At 44.5% G+C, this 24699-nt stretch overlaps 2 protein-coding genes across 2 annotated transcripts in view; one reads left to right on the top strand and one right to left on the bottom strand.

Annotated features, from left to right (window-relative positions):
* The first annotated feature begins 1951 nt into the window (after positions 1 to 1951).
* Positions 1952 to 24699, top strand: part of SHISAL2A (shisa like 2A) — a 32112-nt gene continuing 9364 nt past the window's right edge. The window contains 2 exon segments of the mRNA XM_006063795.4: positions 1952 to 2432; positions 19859 to 19998. Coding sequence (XP_006063857.4) covers positions 2251 to 2432; positions 19859 to 19998 — 322 coding nt within the window. The 5' untranslated portion in view covers positions 1952 to 2250.
* LOC102407677 (non-histone chromosomal protein HMG-14) lies at positions 5648 to 6229 on the bottom strand. The gene has a single exon (XM_006063794.4). It carries the CDS (start codon positions 6143 to 6145, stop codon positions 5840 to 5842), a length of 306 nt encoding a protein of 101 aa, XP_006063856.3. The 5' UTR covers positions 6146 to 6229; the 3' UTR covers positions 5648 to 5839.

Raw genomic sequence — 24699 nt, 5'->3', positions numbered from 1 at the left:
AAAGGGCTTTGGAAACTGTTGGCAGCTTCCCAATTTGCCAAAAGCCAGAGCAGAGTGCTTTGTATCTCACAGCTGAATCCCATGTCTTCAGGAGACCTTGCTCCTTTACATAGGATTCCAAATCCTTCCTCTTTAATCTCTACCTGATAAAGAGGCCAAAGTGCACCTCCCTTAGAGTATGTCATCCAGTTTCCAGTTTGCAGAGATTCACAGGAGGAATTTTCTGGAGGATAAAACAATTCCTTCCAGTTTTCATATTTGACCTTACAGTGGCCCTTGAAGATACTACCCCCTCAAAACTCCTCCCTTTTCTTTCAGATGGTGATCCCTCTGTGGCCATGGTCCCTGCATTTCCCCTTTCCCTGCCCCATCCTAGATCATCTGTCTGGCTCGCATTCTATACTGTGTTTCTGGGCAGACCCAGATCTGATCTCTCTCAGGGGGCCCAGTGCCCAGGTCAAGGGCATGGTACACATCAGCATCTGAGGAGCTGGCCTGGATGAAGAAACAGAACCTGAAGCACAGAGAGGAAAAAAGCAGAGAAGGAGTAGAGCTAGGGCTTGAGATCCCCTGATGCCCATTATTTATCCCATTCACATTGAAAGCAAGAGATAGAGGAACTGGGGACTCCCAAGGCATCACATCAGCTATTTCCTACTCTCCCCACTGCTGTAAGAAATCAGGAGAGCTAAAGATTTTGTAATCGTGTACCAGTCCCTGCTCATCAGAACAATGGAAGGTGTCAGATTCAGTGGCTTTCAAACCTTTTTGACCTGACTCAAAATAAGAAATCCTTTTTACATTGTGATCTGGACCACAATACATACAGACATATGTAACTGAAACATTTTATGAAAGAATACTTAGCTTTACTATTTGCACTATACTTTTTCTATTCCATTAATTTTTTTTTCTTAATGCTAGCTGTAACTCATCCACTGATTACATGATTCACAGGTCCTTTTCAGCCTAAGCACTCTGTGATTGACTGAATAGGAATTATTGACAACTCAAGTCCAACAGTCCCTAGTCCTGGTTCAGTGTAACTGGGCCAAAATGTACACCTTAACTTAGAGCCTGGGTCTCCCCAGTGTACCCTGACCGGACAGACAGATAATCTGCAAAGGCTTCCTACAGCTCCTTCAGACTGTAGGAAGGAGCTTCTTCTGATACTAATAAGAACACTAACCTTGTGATCTGGAAAAGTTATGAGAATGGTCAGGCCTTATTGGCTTTGCTCTTGGGTAGGTGGAGTTACCATCTGAACATCCACTAGATCCCTTACCCTAGGCCAGTGTGGGAGAGAGAGTGTTTGATCAGGGGAGTGTGAACACGTCAGTGCATGAGCTAGCTGCTCAGGGAAAGGAAGTTGCAGGCAAGGAAGGATGACAACATGTAAAAGTCACTGAAAAAGAGGCGCTGTGGGAACCCCAGAAAGATCAAGGGCTTGGGAACAAGAAAGACCCAGGTTAAAATCCCATGGGTTTAAGAGCTCAGGAAAATGACTTTCATCTGACCCTTAGCTCTCATTTATAAAATAGGTTTGAAAATCCCTGGTTCTCTGGGTTATTGTGAAGGTTAAGCGAGATCGTGTATTAATCATACCTGTACTGACCCTACTGTGGGGTCGATAACAGGTCCCTCGTCCGTGTCCTACACCAGCCTGTAACTGCCCGGGGATTCCCAGTGACCCGCACTGTGCGTACCTAGCACAATGGATGGTGCTCAGCACAGGTATGGAATCCAAGCCGGTGACTTCGATTCCCGCTTTGCCACCCTGGACATGGGCTGTCTCTCTGAGCACCCAGCGCCCGAGTGCGTCCACCGGGAACGGAGTGGGGCTGGTGGGAGCCGCGGGCAGAGACGAGAGGCGGCTCCCTCCTTCCGGCTCCGCGAGTCGCCCCCCGCCCCGCGCTCGGGCGCGATCCCCCGCCCGCCTTCCCGCCCCTCTCCACTCCCACCGCTCCTCGGCCCTCCTCCTTCCTTCCTCCCTCTCCCTCCTCCGTCCCCTCTCTTGGCAAGACCTGTCCGCGCACCCGATTGCCTCTCGATCCTCTCGAGAGTCTCGGGGGCTCTAGGTCTCTCACCGCTCTGTCTGCGCCCATCTGTGTTCCTCTCCGTCTCTGTGTCAGTTTCTATCTCTCTGTTTATCTCTGCCTCTCTGTGTGTCTCTTTCTCGGGCTCATTGCTGTCTCTGTCCGTCAGTCCGTCTGGGGACCCGGGGTGGCGGCGGGCCGCGCGCGGGTCGCGATGAGCGGCGCCTGCACGAGCTACGTGAGCGCCGAGCAGGAGGTGGTGCGTGGCTTCAGCTGCCCGCGGCCGGGGGGCGAGGCGGCCGCCGTCTTCTGCTGCGGCTTCCGCGACCACAAGTACTGCTGCGACGACCCGCACAGCTTCTTCCCCTACGAGCACAGCTACATGTGGTGGCTCAGGTACCGGCCCTGGCCCTCACCCCACCTAGAACCCCGTTCCCGTCCTAGCCCCCTTGCTCCATCTTCGGCCCAACCGTGTGCTAAACCCTCAGCCCTCATCCAGTGCCCACCCCAAAGTCAGCACCGACCCCCACCCGCCTTTACCCCCTCAGGCTCTCACCAACCCAGATCCCCCCTGCAGCCGCTTCTCCGCTCCATTCCCCCATTTTAACCCAACCGTTATTCAGATCCATCCTTGAACCCTACCCCAACTTCACCCTGGAAAAGCTTCATTTCATCCCCACTCCAGATGTCCTCATCCACCACCCTCAACCCAAATTACACAACAACCCCCACCCTAACAGCAAACTCCCATCCTGCAGCATTCACAGGATAACTCCTTTATCTGTGTGCCCAGCATGGTCCCCTTCCTGATATCATCACCAGCCTCATTCCTGACCTTACCCACTCCCCAGTACTGATCCAAGCCCTTACTCTATCAGCAGCCCTGATCTCCTCCTTCATCCTCCCTGCAACCCCACCTCAGCTCTCCTTCCCCACCCTGACTCCAAACATTATCTAGACCTCACTCACAAGCCTTAGTACTTCAGTAGATGCTATTCTCCAACTCAATCCAAGACTCAGCCCAACCTCAGTCCTTTTGTTCCTGCTCATATTTAATCATTCTTTCAGCCACCCTTGCCTGTGAACTTAGCATGTCAGGTCCTGTGGTGAGTTCTGAGTGAAGGCAGATGACCAGAGATTCAGAGTTGCCTTCAAGTTCATCATTAAACAATGACATAATGCCACAGCAGAAGCCAGATCAGTGTATTTGCAGTGAACCCCCACCCACAGGACCCCAGTCTCCTCACTTGTTCAGAGAAGGAGATGATAAGACCAGTGCTGACATTCCTGGAACCTAAGTGTGGAGCTGAGAGGGCAATAGATCAATAGATCTCAGTCTCTCTGGGTCTCCAAAGGCCTCATCCAGAAAACAGGACTTGATCCTGAGTGCTCTAGAAAACAGGCATCAGCAAAAATGCGGTGGGCCATCTCTGTAGACTTTGATCTTCCTGTCCCTTGGAGGTATGTGACTGGAGGCTGCACGCCTTCTGGGTGTGAAAGGACAGCCTGCCTTAAACCCTCTCTGAGCCACTGTCTTTTCACTTATCAGATGGGGATGATGATGCTGACTAGGGCAAGGGCCAAATGAGATCAAGATCAAGGTAAAATCAGCTTGGCATATGCCACTAACAATTACAGATATCATTGCTTTTTCTAGACAGCTCGGTTTGTAATTTCAAAGGATTTTCAGATGGCCAGGTTTTCAAATCCTGCACATTTGGCTGCTTTCGCTTGCAGAATTATATTCATATATTCTGTGTTTATCCATATTTTCGTTCGTTGGTTATAGCTTTTTCTTTGTGCCAGGTGCTATGCTAGGCACAGTTCAGTTGCGAAGTCGTGTCCAACTCTTTGTGACCTCATGGACTACAACATACCAGGCTTCCCTGTCCTTCACTATCTCCCTGAGTGTGTCCTTCACTATCTCCCTCAGGTCCACTGAGTTGAGGATGCCATCTAACCATTTCATACTCTGTCACCCCCTTCTCCTCCTGCCCTCAGTCTTTCCCAGCATCAGTGTCTTTTCCAATGAGCTGGCTCTTCACATCAGGTGGCCAAAGTAATGGAGTTTCAGCTTCAGCATCAGCCCTTCCAATGAATATTCAGGGCTGATTTCCTCTAGGATTGACAAGTTGGATCTCCTTGTAGTCCAAGGAACTCTCAAGAGTCTTCTCCAACACCACAGTTCAAAAGCATCAATTCTTTGGCGCTCAGCCTTCTTTATAGTCCAACTCTCACATCTGTATGTGACTACTGGAAAAACCATCAGTTCAGTTCAGTTCAGTTGCTCAGTCGTGTCTGACTCTTTGTGACCCCATGGACTGCAGCACGCCAGGTCTCCCTGTCTATCACCAACTCCCAGAGTTTATTCAAACTCATGTCCATTGAGTCGGTGATGCCATCCAACCATCTCATCCTCTGTCATCCCCTTCTCCCCCCTCCTTCAATCTTTCCCAGCATTAGGGTCTTTTCCAATGAGTCAGTTCTTCGCATCCGGTGGCCAAAGTATTGGAGTCTCAGCTTCAGCATCAGTCCTTCCAATGAATATTCAGGACTGATTTCCTTTAGGATGGACTAGTTTGATCTCCTTACAGTCCAAGGAACTCTCAAGAGTCTTCTCCAACACCACAGTTCAAAAGTATCAATTCTTTGGCACTCAGCTTTCTTTATAGTCCAACTCTCACATCCATACATGACCACTGGAAAAACCATAGCTTTGACTATATAGACCTTTGTTGGCAAAGTGATGTCTCTGCTTTTTAGTATGCTGTCTAGGTTTGTCATAGCTTTCCTTCCAAAGAACAAGCGTCTTTTAATTTCATGCCTGCAGTCACCATCAGCAGTGATTTTGGAGCCAAAGAAAATAAAATCTGTCACTGTTTGCACTTTTTCCCCAACTGGTTGCCATAAAGTGAAGGGACCAGATGCCATGATCTTAGATTTTTGAATGTTGAGTTTTAAGCCAGGTTTGTTTTTTTTTTTTTTTTATGAAAATTCTTTTATAACTGAGATTTTATTGGTTGTTTTGAGGATCACTACACAGATGTTTCCATTTGTACACAATTCTTAACATATGTACCAGAAATCTAAAATATCATGTAGTTGTGATTCTTACCAGTTATTCCAGTGACTTTCCAGCTTAAAATTTGGAGCAAACTTTCCTTAACAGGATCTCAAGTACCAATATCTTCAAATATTGATATGTTGTTACATCATAAGTCCCACTGATTCACAATTTAATATCATATACACTACATACCCAAACTGTCAATCGTTCACAGCACATTAACCAAGTTACTAGGAAAAGTGGACTACCACGACCAAAGATTTTATAGTATAGTGCACAAAATTCTGACCAGGAGAGCCAAGATCAAAAAGTGGTTTGCTATAGGAAATAATTCTACCAAAACAATATGGGAAGAGAAGTAATTTAAAGTGTTCAAGACATTAAATGCACAACTGACTCCAAACTGCCACTTAGTATGCTTTTGTGTTACAGGATATAAAAGCTACCCCCCATCTATGGAATGTTAAGCTGACACCCAAGACAATCAAAGCCTCCCGTATCCAATATCCCACTATATTCTGGTTGTACCAAAAAACAAACAATCAGCAAATGATTTCACCTCTTAAAAAAAAAGCATTTACACTTAAAAAATGGGATGAGGTGGGATTCCCTCCTTTTTAAAAATGTTTCTAGAGCTACTAAAAGACTTGCATTTACAAAATAGTTGATAAAAATATTCCTCTGGATTGTACAAGAAGGGAAACAGGGACCACTGACAGGACTCGGTGTGTGGTTATTAATCAGACTTGGCTTCTTTCTCTTCTGCTTCATCAGAGGCTGGGCTCTCCTCGTTTTTAGTCTCTCCATTTTCTGCAGGTAAGTCTTCTTTAATCTCCTGGTTGGCCACTTCCGCCTGTTTTCCCTTTGCTCCTCTTTTCCCTTTTGTTTGCACTTTTTTGTCTGAAGATTTATCCTTTCCCGCCGCCTTGTTTGGCTTCGTTTCCACTTTTGCAGGAGCCGGTTTAGCTGACAACCTCGCCGACCTCCTCTTGGGCTCCTCCTTCGCCGCCCCCTCGGCGGAACTGACCTTCCTCTTGGGCATCGTGGCGACGGGGCGGGCCAGAGCCGGGTGCCTGAGGGCCGCGGCGCGCTGAGAGCCTTCGCGAAGCTGAGTAGCCTGACCGCTGCCGCTCCTCCCGCCAACCGTGCTGCTGGGACCCGCGGCGGGGGTGGAGGGAGCTTAAGCCAGGTTTTTCACTCCCCTCTTTCACCCTCATCAGGAGGCTCTTTAGTTTCTCCTCACTTTCTGTCATTAGGGTGATGTCATATCTCAAGTTATTGATATTTCTTCCCGCAATCTTGATTCCAGGTTGTGATTCATCCAGCCTGGCATTTTGCATGATGTATTCTGCATATAAGTTAAATAAGCAGGGTGACAATATACAGCCTTGAGGTACTCCTTTCCCAGTTTTGAAGCAGTCTTTTTTTCCATGTCCTGTTCTAACTGTTGCTTCTTGACCCACGTACAGGTTTCTCAAGAGACAGTGGTCTGGTATTCCCATCTCTTGAAGCATTTTCCACAGTTTGTTGTGATCTACATAGTCAAAGGCTTCAGTGTAGTCAATGAAGCAGATGTTTTTCTGGAATTCTCTTGCTTTCTCTATGACCCAGTGGATGTTTGCAATTTGATCTCTGGTTTGTCTGCCTTTTCTAAATCCAGCTTTTACATCTGGAAGTTCTCGGTTCAAGTACTGCTAAAGCCTAGCTTGAAAGATTTTGAGCGCTACCTTGCTAGCAAGTGAAATGAGTACAATTATATGGTAGTTTGAACATTTTTTGGTATTGCCCTTCTTTGAGATTGGAATGAAAATTGAGCTTTTCCAGTCCTGTGGCCACTGCTGAGTTTCCCAAATTTTCTGACATATTGAGTGCAGCACTTTCACAACATCATCTTTTAGGATTTGAAATATCTCATCTTGAATTCCATCACCTCCACTAGCTTTGTTCGTAGTGATGCTTCCTAAGGCCCACTTGACTTCACACTTCAAGATGTCTGGCTCTAGGTGAGTGATCACACCATCATGGTTATCCTGGTCATTAAGACCTTTTCTATATAGTTCTTCTGTGTATTCTTGCCACTGCTTCTTAATCTCTTCTGCTTCTGTTAAGTCCTTGCCATTTCTGTGCTCTGTTGAGCCCATCTTTGCATGAAACATTCCCCTTCTCCAGTTTTCTTGAAGAAATCGCTAGTCTTTCCCATTCTATTGTTTTCCTTTCTTTTCATTATTCACATAAGAAGGCTTTCTTATCTCTCCTTGCAGTTCTCTGGAACTCTGTATTTAGTTGGGTATATCTTTCCCTTTCTCCTTTGCCTTTTGCTTCTCTTCTTTTCTCAGCTATTGTAAGGCTTTCTCAGACAACCACTTTGCATTCTTGCATTTCTTTTTCTTGGGGATGGTTTTGGTCACCAACTCCTGTACAGTGTTATGAACCTCCATCCATAGGTTTTCAGGTACTCTGTCTACCAGATCTAATGCCTTGAATCTATTCATTTCCTCTACTGTATAATTATAAGGGATTTGATTTAGGTCATACCTGAATGACCTAGTAGTTTTCCTTATTTTCTTCAATTTAAGTCTGAAATTTGCCATAAGAATCTGATGATCTGAGTCACGGTAAGCTCCAGGTCTTGTTTTTGCTGACTGTATAGAGCTTCTCCATCTTTGACTACAAAGAATATAATTGATCTGATTTCAGTATTGACTATCTGGTGATGTCCATATGCAGAGTTGTCTCTTGTGTTGTTGGAAGAGGGTGTTTGCTATGACCAGTGTGTTCTCTTGAGAATATTCTGTTAGCCTTTACTCTGCTTCATTTTTGTTCTCCAAGGCCAAACTTGCCTGTTACTCCAGGTATTTATTGGCTTCCTACTTTTGCATTCCAATCCCTATGATGAAAAGGACATTTTTTTGTGTGTTAGTTCCAGAGGTCTTGTAGGTCTTCATAGAACTGTTCAGCTTCTTCAGCATCAGTGTTTGGAGCATGCTGCTGCTAAGTTGCTTCAGTTGTGTCCGACTCTGTGTGACCCCATAGACAGACTCCTACAAGGCTCCTCTGTCCCTGGGATTCTCCAGGCAAGAACACTGGAGTGGGTTGCCATTTCCTTCTCCAGTGCATGAAAGTGAAAAGTGAAAGTGAAGTTGCTGAGTCGTGTCCGACTCTGAGTGACCTCATGGACTGAAGCCTACCAGGCTCCTCCGTCCATGGGATTTTCCAGGCAAGAGTACTGGAGTGGGGTGCCATTGCCTTCTCTGGTTGGAGCATAGACTTGGATTACTATGGTGTCGAATGGTTTGCCTTGAAAACAAACCGAGGTCATTCTGTCATTTCTGAGATTGCACCCAAGTACTTCATTTAAGACTCTTTTGTTGACTATGAGAGACACTCCATTTCCTCTAAGAGCTTCTTGCCCACAGTAGTAGATATAATGGTCATCTGAATTGAATTCATCCATTTCCACCCATTTTAGTCCACTGATTACTAAAATGTCAATATTCACTCTTGCCATCTCCTGTTTGACCACATCAAATTGACTTTGATTCATGGACCTAACATTCCAGGTTCCTTTGCAGTATTGTTCTTTACAACACAGGACTTTACTTTCACCACCAGACATAACCACATCGACATCCATAAAACGGACAGGTCAGGATGGACAGTTCTGACAAAATGTGGTCCACTGAAGCAAAGAATGGCAAACCACCCCAGCATTCTTTCCTGGAGAACCCCATGAACAGTATGAAAAGCTAAAAAGATATGACACCAGAAGATGAGCCCCCCAGGTCAGTAGGTATCCAATATACTACTGGGGAAGAGTGGAGAAATAGCTCCAGAAAGAGAGATGGGCCAAAGTGGTAACAATGCTCAGTTGTGGATGTGTCTGGTGGTAAAAGAACATTACTTCACACCATTTTAGGGCTAGTTGCATTTACACAATCACAGTTCTGCCACATCTCTCCATTTTACAGATGAGGAAACTTGTAAGAGGTTAAGTTACTCTCTTAGATTACCTTAGTGAGAAGAAGTGTCAGAACTAGGATGAAAACTCAGGCCTGTCTGGTCCCAAGCCCTGGCTTGACCTGCTCCACAAATGTCTAAGTCTAAATGACTCTCATAACCCGCTCAGATCATGAACTACTTATTGCCAAATTCATGCTTAAATCAAAGAAAGTGGGGGAAACCACTAGACCATTCAAGTATGACATAAATCAAATCCCTTATGATTATACAGTGGAAGTGAGAAATAGATTTAAGGTACTAGATCTGATAGAGTGCCTGATGAACTATGGACAGAGGTTTGTGACATTGTACAGGAGACAGGGATCAAGACCATCCCCAAGAAAAAGAAATACAAAACAAGCAAAATGGCTGTCTCAGGAGGCCTTACAAATAGCTGTGAAAAGAAGAGAAGCAAAAAGCAAAGGAGAAAAGGAAAGATATACCCATTTAAATGCAGATTTCCAAAGAATAGCAAGGAGAGATAAGAAAGCCTTCCTCAGTGATCAATGCAAATAAATAGAGGAAAACAATAGAATGGGAAAGACTAGAGATCTCTTCAAGAAAATTAAAGATACCAAGGGAACATTTCATGCAAAGATGGGCTCAATAAAGGACAGAAATGGTATGGACCTAACAGAAGCAGAAGATATTAAGAAGAGGTGCCAAGAATACACAGAAGAACTGTACAAAAAAGACCTGCACGACCCAGATAATCACAATGGTGTGGTCACTCAGCTAGAGCCAGACATCCTGGAATATGAAATCAAGTGGCCCTTAGGAAGCATCACTATGAATAAAGCTAGTGGAGGTGATGGAATTCCAGTTGAGCTATTTCAAATCCTGAAAGATGATGCTGTGAAAGTACTGCACTCAATATGTCAGCACATTTGGAAAACTCAGCAATGGCCACAGGACTGGAAAAGGTCAGTTTTCATTCCAATCCCAAAGAAAGGCAATGCCAAAGAATGCTCAAACTACTGCACAATTGCACTCATCTCAGATCAGATCAGTCGCTCAGTCATGTCCGACTCTTTGCCACCCCATGAACCACAGCACGCCAGGCCTCCCTATCCATCACCAACTCCCGGAGTTCACTCAGACTATTGTCCATCGAGTCAGTCATGCCATCGAGCCATCTCATCCTCTGTCATCCCCTTCTCCTCTTGCCCCCAATCCCTCCCAGCATCAGAGTCTTTTCCAATGAGTCAACTCTTCACATGAGGTGGCCAAAGTACTGGAGTTTCAGCTTTAGCATCATTCCTTCCAAGAAATCCCAGGGCTGATCTCCTTTAGAATGGACTGGTTGGATCTCCTTGCAGTCCAAGGGACTCTCAAGAGTCTTCTCCAACACCACAGTTCAAAAGCATCAATTCTTCGGTGCTCAGCCTTCTTCACAGTCCAACTCTCACATCCATACATGACCACAGGAAAAACCATAGCCTTCAGTAGACAAACCTTTGTTGGCAAAGTAATGTCTCTGCTTTTGAATATGCTATCTAGGTTGGTCATAACTGTCCTTCCAAGGAGTAAGCATCTTTTAATTTCATGCCTGCAGTCACCATCTGCAGTGATTTTGGAGCCCAGAAAAATAAAGTCTGACACTGTTTCCACTGTTTCCCCATCTATTTCCCATGAAGTGATGGAACCGGATGCCATGATCTTCGTTTTCTGAATGTTGAGCTTTAAGCCAACTTTTTCACTCTCCACTTTCACCTTCATCAAGAGGCTTTTTAGTTCCTCTTCACTTTCTGCCATAAGGGTGGTGTCATCTGCATATCTGAGGTTATTTCTCCCGGCAATCTTGATTCCAGCTTGTTTCTTCCAGTCCGGCGTTTCTCATGATGTACTCTGCATATAAGTTAAATAAGCAGGGCGACAATGTACAGCCTTGACGTACTCCTTTTCCTATGTGGAACCAGTCTGTTCTTTCATGTCCAGTTCTAACTGTTGCTTCCTGACCTGCATACAGATTTATCAAGAGGCAGATCAGGTGGTCTGGTATTACCATCTCTTTCAGAATTTTCCACAGTTAATGTGATCCACACAGTCAAAGGCTTTGGCATAGTCAATAAAACAGAAATAGATTTTTTTCTGGAACTCTCTTGCTTTTTCCATGATCCAGCAGATGTTGGCAATTTGATCTCTGGTTCCTCTGCCTTTTCTAAAACCAGCTTGAACATCAGGAAGTTCACGGTTTACATATTGCTGAAGCCTGGCTTGGAGAATTTTAAGCATTACTTTACTAGCGTGCGAGATGAGTGCAATTGTGCGGTAGTTTGAGCGTTCTTTGGCATTGCCTTTCTTTGGGATTGGAATGAAAACTGACCTTTTCCAGTCCTGTGGCCACTGCTGAGTTTTCCAAATGTGCTGGCATATGGAGTGCAGCACTTTCACAGCATCATCTTTCAGGATTTGGAATAGCTCAACTGGAATTCCATCACCTCCACTAGCTTTGTTTGTAGTAATGCTTTCTAAGGCCCACTTGACTTCACCTTCCAGGATGTCTGGCTCTAGGTCAGTGATCACACCATCGTGATTATCTGGGTCGTGAAGGTCTTTTTTGTACAGTTCGCCTGTGTATTCTTGCCACCTCTTCTTACTATCTTCTGCTTCTGTTAGGTCCATACCAATATTCTGTCCTTTATCGAGCCCATCTTTGCATGAAATGTTCCTTTGGTATCTCTGATTTTCTTGACGAGATCTCTAGTCTTTCCCATTCTATTGTTTTCCTCTATTTCTTTGCATTGATCGCTGAAGAAGGCTTTCTTATCTCTTCTTGCTATTCTTTGGAGCTCTGCATTCAGATGTTTATATCTTTCCTTTCCCCTTTGCTTTTCGTTTCTCTTCTTTTCACAGCTATTTGTAAGGCCTCCTGAGACAGCCATTTTGCTTTTTTGCATTTCTTTTCCATGGAGATGGTCTTGATCCCTGTCTCCTGTACAATGTCATGAACCTCATTCCATAGCTCATCAGGCACTCTATCTATCAGATCTAGGCCCTTAAATCTATTTCTCAATTCCACTGTATATCATAAGGGATTTGATTTAGGTCATACATGAATGGTCTAGTGGTTTTCCCTACTTTCTTCAATTTAAGTCTCAATTTGGCAATAAGGAGTTCATGGTCTGAGCCACAGTCAGCTCCTGCACTCATCTCACATGCTACTAAAGTAATGCTCAAAATTCTCGAAGCCAGGTTTTAGCAATACGTGAACCGTGAACTTCCAGATGTTCAAGCTGATTTTTGAAAAAGCAGAGGAACCAGAGATCAACTTGCCAACATCCGCTGGATCATGGAAAAAGCAAAAGAGTTCCAGAAAAACATCTATTTCTGCTTTATTGCCTATGCCAAAGCCTTTGACTGTGTGGATCACAATAAACTGTGGAAAATTCTTCAAGAGATGGGAATACCAGACCACCTGACCTGCATCTTGAGAAACCTGTATGCAGGTCAGGAAGCAACAGTTAGAACTGGACATGGAACAGCTGACTGGTTCCGAATAGGAAAAGGAGTACGTCAAGGCTGTATATTGTCACCCTGCTTATTTAACTTCTATGCAGAGAACATCATGAGAAATGCTGGACTGGAAGAAACACAAGCTGGAATCAAGATTGCCAGGAGATTATCAATATGCAGATGACACCACTCTTATGGCAGAAAGTGAAGAGGAACTAAAGAGCCTCTTGATGAAAGTGAAAGTGGAGAGTGAAAAAGTTGGCTTAAAGCTCAACATTCAGAAAACTAAGATCATGGCATCTGGTCCCATCACTTCATAGCAAATAGATGGGGAAACAGTGGCTGACTTTATTTTGGGGGGCTCCAAAATCAGTGCAGATAGTGATTGCAGCCATGAAATTAAAAGACGCTTACCCCTTGGAAGGAAAGTTATGACCAACCTAGACAGCATATTCAAAAGCAGAGACATTACTTTGCCAACAAAGGTCTGTCTAGTCAAGGCTACGGTTTTTCCAGTAGTCATATGCAGATGTGAGAGTTGGACTCTAAAGAAAGCTGTGGGCAGAATTGATGCTTTTGAACTGTGGTGTTGGAGAAGACTCTTGAGAGTCCCTTGGACTGCAAGGAGATCCAACCAGTCCATCCTAAAGGAAATCAGTCCTGGGTGTTCATTGGAAGGACTGATGTTGAAGCTGAAACTCCAATATTTTGGCCACCTGATGTGAAGAGTTGACTCATTTGGGAAGACCCTGATGTTGGGAAAGATTGAAGGCAGGAGGAGAAGGGGACAACAGAGGATGAGATGGTTAGATGGCATTACCGACTCAATGGACATGAGTTTGAGTGAACTCCAGGAGTTGATGATGGACAGGGAGGCCTGGTGTGCTGTGGTTCATGGGGTCACAAAGAGTCGGACATGACTGAGCGACTGAACTGAACTGAACCTGCTCTACTCAGATCACTTGAAAAGTCACTGGCTGACCCTCTGTTGTCTTTTGGGCACCGTTGTGGCACTTGGGGATACAGAAATGAGTAAACCCGTCAGCACCCAGTCAGAATCCCATTCCACTCCTACCACCCGATTCCGCATACACCCCTGTGGTTCCTCTCCTTGCCTGGGACCCTCTTGAGGTATGGAGTGCTTTAGTGGCTCAGACAGTGAGGTAGAAGGTTGCATGAAGTGAGCTATGAGGTCACATTGCACATCAGTGTCCTTCAGAGTTTATGACCCCAAGGGCAGCCTGCAGGGCTGACTTTTCCTGGGTGCATGTTAAGTTGCTTCAGTCGTTTCTGACTTTTTGTGACTCTATATCCTATAGCCTGCCAGGCTCCTCTGCCCGTGGGATTCTCCTGGTAAGAATACTGGAGTGGGTTGCCATGCCCTTCTCCAGGGGATCTTCCCAACTCAGGGATCAAACCCATGTTTTCTGTGGCTCCTACACTGCAGGTGGATTCTTTTACCAGTGATCCACAAGGGAAACCCCCTAGGCTTGGCTAGAACATGGTTCATAAACATCATAGATAATTTCAAAGTGGAGAAGGGAAACTGGGGTCCTCAGGACATTTAGGTGATCAGTGTACTCCAGACCCTGAAATAACCCTTCTGGCGTGTTCCTGTCGAGCCCCACCATTGCAGGGTGGAGACCTTGTTTTGCTCTGGACTCCATTTGGCCCTTTTCATGAAAGCTGGCCTTTAAAAAATTTGCAGATAAACTGTTTCCTTGGATAGTGCTAGAGGAGAATTGGTGTTTTAAAAGCATGTCTCAGGAAATGAAGACTCCCTGTGGGGAAGCAGCTGGTGTTATCACATGTCTGATAGACTTTCCAAACACCCGTAATCAGTAGTTTCTGTTTTTGATTAAGATGTGAGCCCAAGGGCTGCAGCCTTGCTGAAGGGCAGAACTGGCATTCAGGCACTGTAGATACATTATCTCATTTAATCTGTATGGACACCTGGTGAGATAGTGAATTTTATGAATGGAGGAAAATGAAGATCAAAAGGTGAAAGAGTTTTCAGCTTATATGTGAGAGAGCCAGAATTCAAACTTAGAACTGCCTGACTCAAAAACCTTAACAAATGTTAGATCACCCCTCCAGTTCTTTCCCAGAAGTCACAGTGGGTTACCTATCTTTCAGAGTTGTAGGTTTGTGAAATTCTAGAAGGCTAGTGGCTCTTCAGGCCAGTTACCCATCATCAGCAAGAATCTTTAACTTCATTGAAAGGTGGATTCATTCAGGTCTTGTGCAAACCTGTCTGATAATAAAAAACGCACCACCTCTTGAAGCAGTACATTCACCATGGGACAACTCTGATCATTTGAAGCTCATTTTTTGAACTTATACTTTTTTGGTCACATCATATGTTATGTGAGATCTCCTTTCCTTGACCAAGGATTGAACCCAGGCAATGACAGCAAAAGCCCAGAATCCTAACCATTAGACCACCAGGGAACTCCCTGGAGTTCATCTTATACTAAGGACAGATTTTGCCCCCTTGGACCCTCCCCTGTTTTTCCCAGCTCTGTCCTTGAAACTGGTTCCCCTGTCCCCTGGAAGACGTTCAGTGCAGTGCCTACTACCTGACTGTCTGCTGATCTGGAACGCATCCCCCCAACTCTCTCACCCACTCCTCAAAGGATCCTACTTTTACAGGCTTTTTTCAGCCAGGTACCCATAGATGTCCCTTGTAAAGGGTGTGGTCCCAACCTGAGCATGAATCTTCCAGATCAGTCAGTCAGTTCAGTCACTCAGTCGTGTCTGATTCTTTGTGACCCCAGGGACTGCAGCATGCCAGGCCTCCCTATGTCTATCACCGGCTCCCGGAGTTTACTCAAACTCATGTCCATTGAGTTGGTGATGCCATCCAACTATCTCATTCTCTGTTATCCCCTTCTCCCACCTTCAATCTTTCCCAATCAGTTCTTCGAATCCGTTGGCCAAAGTATTGGAGTTTCAGCTTCAGCATCAGTCCTTCCAATGAATATTCAGGACTGATTTCCTTTAGGATGGACTAGTTTGACCTCCTTGCAGTCCAAGGGACTCTCAAGAGTCTTCTCCAACACCACAGTTCAAAAGCATCAATTCTTTGGCACTCAGCTTTCTTTATAGTCCAACTCTCACATCCATACACGACTACTGGAAAAACCATAGCTTTGACTGGATGGACCTTTGTTGGCAAAGTAATGTCTCTGCTTTTTAATAAGCTGTCTAGGTTTGTCATAGCTTTTCTTCCAAGGAGCAAGGTTCTTTTAATTTCATTGGCTGCAGTCACCATCTGCAGTGATTTTGGAGCCCCCCAAAATAAAGTCTGTCACTGTTTCCACTGTTTCCCCATCCATTTGCCATGAAGTGATGGGACCAGATGCCGTGATTTTAGTTTTCTGAATGTTGAGCTTTAAGCCAACTTTTTCACTCTCCTCTTTCACTTTCATCAAGAGGCTTTTTAGTTCTTCACTTTCTGCCATAAGGGTGGTGTTATCTGCATATCTGAGGTTATTGATATTTCTCCCGACAATCTTGATTCCAGCTTGTGCTTCATCAAGTCCAGCATTTCTTATGATGTCCTCTGAATAGAAGTTAAATAAGCAGGGTGACAATATGCAGCCTTATGTACTCCTTTCCCAATTTGGAACCAGTCTGTTGTTCCATGTCCAATTCTTACTGTTGCTTCCTGACCTGTGTACAGATTTCTTAAGAAGCAGGTAAGGTGCTCTAGTATTCCCATCTCTTTCAGAGTTTTCCACACGGGGTGTAATTTTCTTTAAGAATTTCTTTGTTGTGATCCACACAGTCAAAGGCTTTGGCATAGTCAATAAAGCAGAAATAGATGTTTTTCTGGAACTCTTTTGCTTTTTTGATGATCCAACAGATGTTGGCAGTTTGATCTCTGGTTCCTCTGCCGTTTCTAAATCCAGTTAACGTCTGGAAGTTCACAGTTCATGTACTGTTGAAGCCTGGCTTGGAGAATTTTGAGCATTACTTTGCTAGTGTGTGAGATGAGTGCAATTGTGTGGTAGTTTGAGCATTCTTTGGCATTGCCTTTCTTTTGATTGGAATGAAAACCGACCTTTTCCAGTCCTGTGGCCACTGCTGAGTTTTCCAAATGTGCTGACATATTGAGTGCAGCACTTTCACAGCATAATGTTTTAGGATTCAAAATAGCTCAACTGGATTCCATCGCCTCCACTAGCTTTGTTCGTGGTGGCACTTCCTAAGGCCCACCTGACTTCGCATTCCAGGATGTCTGACTTTAGGTGAGTGATCACACCATCGTGATTGTCTGGGTCGTGAAGATCTTTTTTGTATAGTTTTTCTGTGTATTCTTGACACCTCTTCTTAATATCTTATGCCTTCTGTTAGGTCCATACCATTTCTGTCCTTTATTGAGCCCATCTTTGCATGAAATGTTCCCTTGCTATATCTAATTTTCTCGAAGAGATCTCTAGTCTTTCTATTGTTTTCCTCTATTTCTTTGCATTGATCGCTGAGGAAGGCTTTCTTATCTCTCCTTGCTATTCTTTGAAACTCTGCATTGAAATGGGTATATCTTTCCTTTGCTCCTTTGCCTTTTGCTTCTCTTCTCTTCATAGCTGTTTGTAAGGCCTCCTCAGACAACCATTTTGCCTTTTTGCATTTTTTTTTCTTGGGGATGGTCTTGATCACTGCCTCCTGTACAATGTCACAAACCTCCATCCATAGTTCTTCAGGCCCTCTGTCTACCATCAGATCTAATCCCTTGAATCTGTTTGTCACTTCCACTGTATAGTTGTAAGGGATTTGATTTAGGTCATACATGAATGGTTAGTGGTTTTCCCTACTTTCTTCAACTGAAGTCCAAATTTGCCAATAAGGAGTTCATGATCTGAGCCACAGATAACAGCCTTATAAACAGTGAGTAGATTTTAAAAAAAGAAATAATATTTAATTAAAATACTAAACTAAAAAGTATTAAACTAATACTAAAGAACTACAAAGTACTACATGCTCGGTGTGGGAAAAAAAGAGAAAGGACAGGAGAAACAGAAAAGAAAAGCAATCATGGGAGATCCCCAGTGTCTTAGCTTGGGTTTCCTAGAAGACTGGGAAACAAAGGACTTTAAGGCAAGCAGTTTACATGACAAATGATCCTAGAAAATACTGGTACAGGGTGGGGAAGTGAGATGGGAAAGGGAAGGAGTTAATGGCAGTGTGCTACCAAGAAAGTCACCACCAAGGGCCACCAGCGTTTAAACTGCTATCCTGTGTCAGCCACTGCACACGCATCTCAGAGTCGTCCCACCTCAGGGCCGGGGAGCTGGGTGTTTACATATCAGTTTCTTTTAGTCATTGGCTACATGCTGGAGGGAGAAGGGAGGCATCCATTTTCCTATACTTTTGACCTGTTCAGTGTGCAGAGATTCTTCTGGGCCCAAGAAAACTTTCAGGCAAAGAGATACATATGCTGGCATTGAAATCCTGGCCAGAATATTCCAGAATTGTGAGATCCAGTGGGACACGGACAGGACATCCATAGCCTGTGCTATACCTAGAGACAGCCCATTAGCATTTAGTGTATTTCCATCCATCCTCACCTTGTTATGTTATGTATGTACATGTTATATTTATGTATTTAAGTTAGGGCTACACTATATATCTACTATTGGGTCCTGCCTTTTTCACTTCACATTAACTCATCAGAATTTATCCTTGATCTTAAATTTTATTTGAAAACATGTTTTTAATGGCTCTATACTATTCCATTGTAGGGATAGCCAATAATTGATTTAGCCCTGGGAAAGCAGACTCTCCAAAGCTCTAAGGTGTTTCTGTTTACTGGAAGATAACCATCAGCTAGCTGGGAGTGAAATCCAGCAGAAATGGCAAAGGCAGGAATCTGAGGCCGGGGTCAGGGTTGGGCTAGGGAAGGCAGAAAAGCTGCAGAAGGAGTCGTAGGCAGGAGGGGCACGCAGCCAAGCCTGGTCCTGCCACGGGGAGAACATCCCACAGTGTCTGACACAAATTAGGTACTCAATAATCATTGCTAAGTGTGTGCTATGTGCTAGGGCTCGTACAAGCGGAAAACAGAGCCAGTTAAACATGGTCTCAGTATGCCTACAAAGAACGCATGAGGAATATGTTGAACTACTATGTGCCAAGAATATTATAGATATCATTCACCCTCACTACCACCTGAGAGGTGCTGTGTTTTGATCATTCTCACTTTTCAGGCAAAGAAGCTGAGACTCAACAAGCTTAATAATTTAATCAAGATGTCATATCAAGTTAGTTACAGATCTGGGTCCTAAATTTACCAGGTGGGTCTGTGAGAGTTCCAAAGCTCTTTGCTCTTTCCCTACCACACTGGGCTCCCTGACCAAGTGGAAAGTGCTAATGACCCTGAGTAAGGTGTCCTAGCTGGGTAGACCTGGACTGGGAGAAGAAAAGAAAGAGAAAGGGGACCAAGGAAAGCACTGAGGAGGAGACATTGAGATGGGCCTTCAAGGACAGGTAAAATTCTGATGTGGGGAGATGATGGGAGGGATCATGTGAAACAGAAAGACAGTGGCTCCCTGAACAAGCCAGAAGGTAGAAGTTTGGAGACCAGATGACCAGGGCCTGACTTGGTGCAGAGGCAATGAGGCTGAGGGGTGAGGGACCAGCAGCAGAAAAGGGGTTTCAGATGTGGAGTCCACACTGCCGTGATGACCCACTATCTGGGTCAGATATTACCTTGAGGGTGGAAGGACAGTTGATATTAAATTGCTATGTGTCTTGATTTTTAAGAAATGGCAGTATGGGGAGGGCTCTTTAAGATCATCTTTAGGGACTTCTCTGGTGGTCCAGTGGCTAAGACTCTGCCCTCCCAATGCAGGGGGCCGGGTTTGCTCCTTGGTTGGGGAACCAGATCCCTCATGCCACAGTTAAGAGTTCACATGCCATAACTAAGACGTGGAGCAGCCAAATGAAGTATACATAAATAAAAAATAATTGTTGAAAAAGATCATCTCTAGCTTCTTGGGGTGGCAGCAGGTTGAGGAAAGGAGAGGAGAATAAAGGGAACACAAATTCAGTCTCAACTACATGATGGCACTGAATATGTATATGGATAAAGCCACGTCAAGTTATGTACGTGGTGAGGACTTGCCGTACAGCTGATGCTCTTTCCCAGGCTTAGGCCCCGAAAGTCTGTTTAAGGGAAGCAGAGACAGAACAAAAGTTAAGGCTGGCTGATTCCTATAACACCTACAACATGTCTCCTGTAACATGCTGCCTTCCAAGTCCTTTCCTGACACTCTGCTCCCTTGTGGTTTTCTGTCCCCAGTGTCGGCGCTCTCGTGGGCCTGTCCATAGCAGCAGTGGTCCTCCTGGCCTTCATTGTCACTGCCTGTGCGCTTTGTTACCTGTTCATCAGCTCAAAACCCCACACAAAGTTGGACCCAGGCTTAAACTTACAGACTACAGGTAAGAAAGGGGCCACGTGATTTCCTTGTATTCAGCAGGCTAGCACCTTTTCAGAGGGGAGATATTTGGAAATGATGTTTGGACTATTTGCCTTATGTGTGTTTCTGGAATATTAAGAAGCACCAGCACATTTTGCAGGAGGTTCATGATATGAACATCTCCATCACAAACTCTTCATGTGCTCATTGATAATCAAAATAATTGTATATTTGTTACAGGGAGATATGACTAAACATCCTACAATATAGAGGACAGCACTCTGCAATAGAGTTATCTGACCCAGAACTTCCCTGGTGGTTCAGCAGTTAAATCTCTGTGCTTCCAGGGCAGGGGACACAGATTCTATCTCTGGTTAAGGAAGGTCCCACAGGCTGCATAACAAGGTCTAAAAAAAAGGGTTATCTGACCTAGAATGTCAATACTGTTGATGTTGAGAAACCTTAGAATAGAAGAAGACTCCAGAAAGAGACTAATTAAAATATAGTAACATGAATAAAATGTTTAGTTTTTTAAATAAGAGAAATATTAGCAAATTTGCCTCCAACAAATGCAAATAACACAAAAGAGACTATGTATACAGTTAAAAAAACAAGTGGTGGACTGCAAAGATATTGTAAATATAGACGCATAGTCAACCCTTATTTGCAGATTCCATATTGGTGAATTTGCCTACTTGCTAGAATTAATTTGTAACCTCAAAAATCAATACTTTCAGTGTTTTTGAGGTCATTTGCAGACGTGGATGTGCACAGAGCAACAAAAACTTTGAGTTGCCCAGTCACACTGAGGTTGCCCAGCTGAGGCTGCACAAGGCCACGCTTGCCTTTTTGTTTCAGCTCTCATACTATGAACAAGCGTCCTTTTCATGGTATATTTAGTGTCACATTTTTGTGTTTTTATTGGCAATTTCACTATTGAAAATGGCCCCCAAATATAACGTTGAATTGCTATCTAGTATTCCTCAACATAAAAAGGCTGTCATGTGCCTTATGGAAAAAATACATGTGTTCAATACACATGAGTTAAATGTTATCAATTAGTAATATATGTTAAATAAGGTATCTTTAAGCAGAATCATACAGAAAGCAAAGTTATGTATTGATTGGTTGACAAAAATGTGACCAGAGGCTCACAGGAACCTAAATTTGTATTTCCCTACCCCACTCCAGTACTCTTGCCTGAAAAATCCCATGGATGGAGGAGCCTGGTAGGCTGCAGTCCATGGGGTCGCTAAGAGTCAGTCATGACTGAGCGACTTCACTTTCACTTTTCACTTTTCATGCATTGGAGAAGGAAATGGCAACCCACTCCAATATTCTTGCCTGGAGAATCCCAGGGATGGGGGGAGCCTGGTGGGCTGCCGTCTGTGGGGTCGCACAGAATCAGACACGACTGAAGTGACTTAGCAGCAGCAGCAAGGGGCAATTGATTCAGTGTTTGCTAATTCAGTGTTAATGGTAACTTAATAGAACAAAATAACAGTGAATAATGGGCTTCCCTGGTGGCTCCTGCAATGCCGGAGACCTGGGTTCAATCCATGGGTTGGGAAGATCCCCTGGAGAAGGGAACGGCCACCCACTCCAGAATTCTGGCCTGGAGAATTCCATGGACTATCCATGGGGTTGCAAAGAGTTGGACACGACTGAGCAACTTTCACTTTCACTTTCCTCATGGCTCAGTGGTAAAGAATCTGCCTGCCAAGCAGGAAATGCAGGTTTGATCCCTGGATTGGGAACATCCCCTGAAGAAGGAAGTGACAACCCTCTACAGTATTCTTGCCTGGGAAATCCATGGACAGAGGGGTTGCAAACACTTGGACACAACTTAGTGACTGAGCATGCGTGCGCAGTAAATAATGAGAATCAACTGTATATAAAATAGAGACAAGATTGATATCCAGGATATATAAGTGCACCTTTAAACACATGAGAAATACATAATCCACCAAAAAATACAAATGCCCAACACACATAAAAAGATACTCTACCTTACTCATAATCAGGAGAATGCAATTTAAGAATGACATACCTTTTCAAAAAATGATTTAAAAAACAATTACATTGGCAAAAATAAAAAATGGATCACATTGATAGTGAGAAGGTTACATGGGGGAATGGGTAATCTCATATACCACTGGTAAGAATAAATTGGCAAAACCACTTGTACAGCATTTTGGCACTATCCATTTAAACTGAAAATGTATATAGCCTATTAGTGATTCCACTTCTAATTATCTGCCTTAGAGACACAGTTGCACTAGGAGAGGACTTGTAAAGATGGATACCATGACAATTTGTCACACTGGAAAGAAACTAAATGTCCATCAGTATAGGAGGAATGAAAAATAATACTGTCGTTAAAAGGAATGCATTAACTCTAAACAGACAATTTCATTTGCTCCTCATAATAACCAGGCAGTGTATGGATCTTATTAAAATCTATTTTACAGATGTGGAGACTAAGGCCCACATACCTAGTGAGTGAATGTTAGAGCCAACTCCATCTCCACCTTCCTTCCTCTCCTTATCCCTGTGCTGAAGAAGGGAAGTCCCTACTTGATGCCAGACTCTGTTTGAAACTTTACATGCACTATCTTGTCTGATTTTTCCAAACTACCCCAGTGAGGTAGGTATTATTATAGCCCATCTTACAGATGTGAAAACAGTGTTTCAAAGAGGTCAGATGACTTGCCCACGGGGTCACAGTTTGTAAACTGCAGAGTTGTAATTCAAATGTGTGTATTTTTCTGCCTCCAAAGTCCTATTTCTACCTTACCAGGCCGGGTGTGTAGGGTGCTTATACCCTGCTCCCCTCATCTCCCCCCACCCTATCACCTGCAGCCTTTCTAAATCAATGGAACACAGCTCACCTGGCGGTCCTGTGAATGAAGACGACCCTCTTGCTTTTCACTGCTCAGCCACCGGCTAGATTTTTTGATTATTCAATCACCAGGGTTTGATACAGCTTGTGTTCTTGCTTTTTGCTTCTTATTTTTAAAATGAAAAATGCACTTCCTGTTTATTAAATAACAGCTTTCAGCTCTCTCTGTCTTTTGCCCAAACTCAGCTCTTAGTTCCTTTCTCTCTTCTTCATGAAGTGCTATCCTCTCCTTCCTCTGAACCCGCAGCATCAACCCAACACTTGGGTTGATCAAACCCAGCATCAACGTTTACAGGCCACTCCCTTACACTCAGAGCTTTCCCCCTCACACAGACTTTCATCTGTTTTTGTCTCCTTCTACAGTAGGACCTGTAGAGAGATCGTGTGTGCATGCACGCGTGCTAAGTTGCTTCAGTCATGTCCAACTCTGTGCGACCCTATGGGCTGTAGCCTGCCAGGCTTCTCTGTCCATGGGGATTCTCCAGGCAAGAATACTGGGGTGGGTTGCCATGCCCTCCTCCAGAGGATCTTCCCCACCCAGGGATTGAACCTGAGTCTCTTATGTCTCTTGCATTCACAGGTTCTTTACCACTAGCGCACCTGGGAAGCCCATAGAGAGATCATTAGCCCCATTTTACAGGAGAGGAAATCAAGGCTCAGCCACGAGAAGGCAATTGGCCCAAGTCTACACAGCTAGTGGGCTTGTCATGTGGGGATGTCAACCCCGATTTCCCTACTCTAAAACCCACAATCACTACACACTGTACCTTGGGTCCTAATCTCTGAGCCTGGGGGCAAGGGTGGGGTGGGGAGTTCCTTGACAAGAGCAGAGTGAAAATAGAACAGTTTCTGAAGATAGGCTCCTTTTGCTGCCCAGGTATTCTCTACTGTCCCATCAACCCTATCCCACCCATCCCTCAAACTCGGGATGCAATGAAGACCATAGCTTTCTCATTCTTGTACTTTGTGAGGAACTAGCTTGATCAGAGGCTGACCAAGCACCTACTTTTGTGCTAGGCACTATGCCAAGGACTTTAAACACATTATCCCATTTAACCTGTTCAGCTACTTTAGGTTATTATCAACTCTATTTTACTGATGGGGTAAGTGAGGTAAGTATTCTAACCTAGGTACCTTTAATAAGAGATAAAAAATGGGAGGTGGGGAGACTCATCCTCCTCTGAAAAATGTTGGTGGGGATATCATTAATCAGTCATTTTCACTAACTCATCTCTCACCTCTCTCATTCATTGCTGGTCTGAATACAGTTAACAACCACCTCAGAGAACTATTGGGCATTAATTGGCTTGTGGCTCTGATGCTCAGTCGTGTCTGACTCTTTGCCACCCCATGAACTGTAGCCCACCAGGCTCCTCTGTCCATGGAATTCCTCCAGGCAAGAATACTGGAGTGGGCTGCCGTTTCCTACTTGAGAGGATGTTCTTGACCTAGGTATTGAACCCATTCCCAGGTCTCCTGGGTCTCTCGCATTGGCAGGTGAAGTCTTTATCACCAGCACCACCTGGGAAGTCCCTCTAACCCTTAGGGCTCCTGGGAATCGAGCCAAGACTTTGCCTCCAGGGCCAAAGACCTTTTCCTATAGCAGGCCCTCTGACCTTCCAGGAAGTGTTCCACTTCCTCAGAGCCCACTGCTTTTTACTTAACCACACTTGGAGAGGTGGTACCTATGACCCAAACAAGCCTCAGAGATGAGTCAAGGCTGACTCATCTTCAATCAGGGAGAAAATCTGAGAACTCCTTTCCTGCTGGTCACCACAGGCTAAGACCCCAGGCAATGGGGGGACTGGCCAAAAGGTCCCT

The sequence above is a fragment of the Bubalus bubalis genome, chromosome 6, assembly GCF_019923935.1.
Source record: "Bubalus bubalis isolate 160015118507 breed Murrah chromosome 6, NDDB_SH_1, whole genome shotgun sequence".
Taxonomy (NCBI): domain Eukaryota; kingdom Metazoa; phylum Chordata; class Mammalia; order Artiodactyla; family Bovidae; genus Bubalus; species Bubalus bubalis.
Note: the sequence above shows the minus strand (reverse complement) of the source record. Positions and strands in the feature narration are given on the sequence as shown.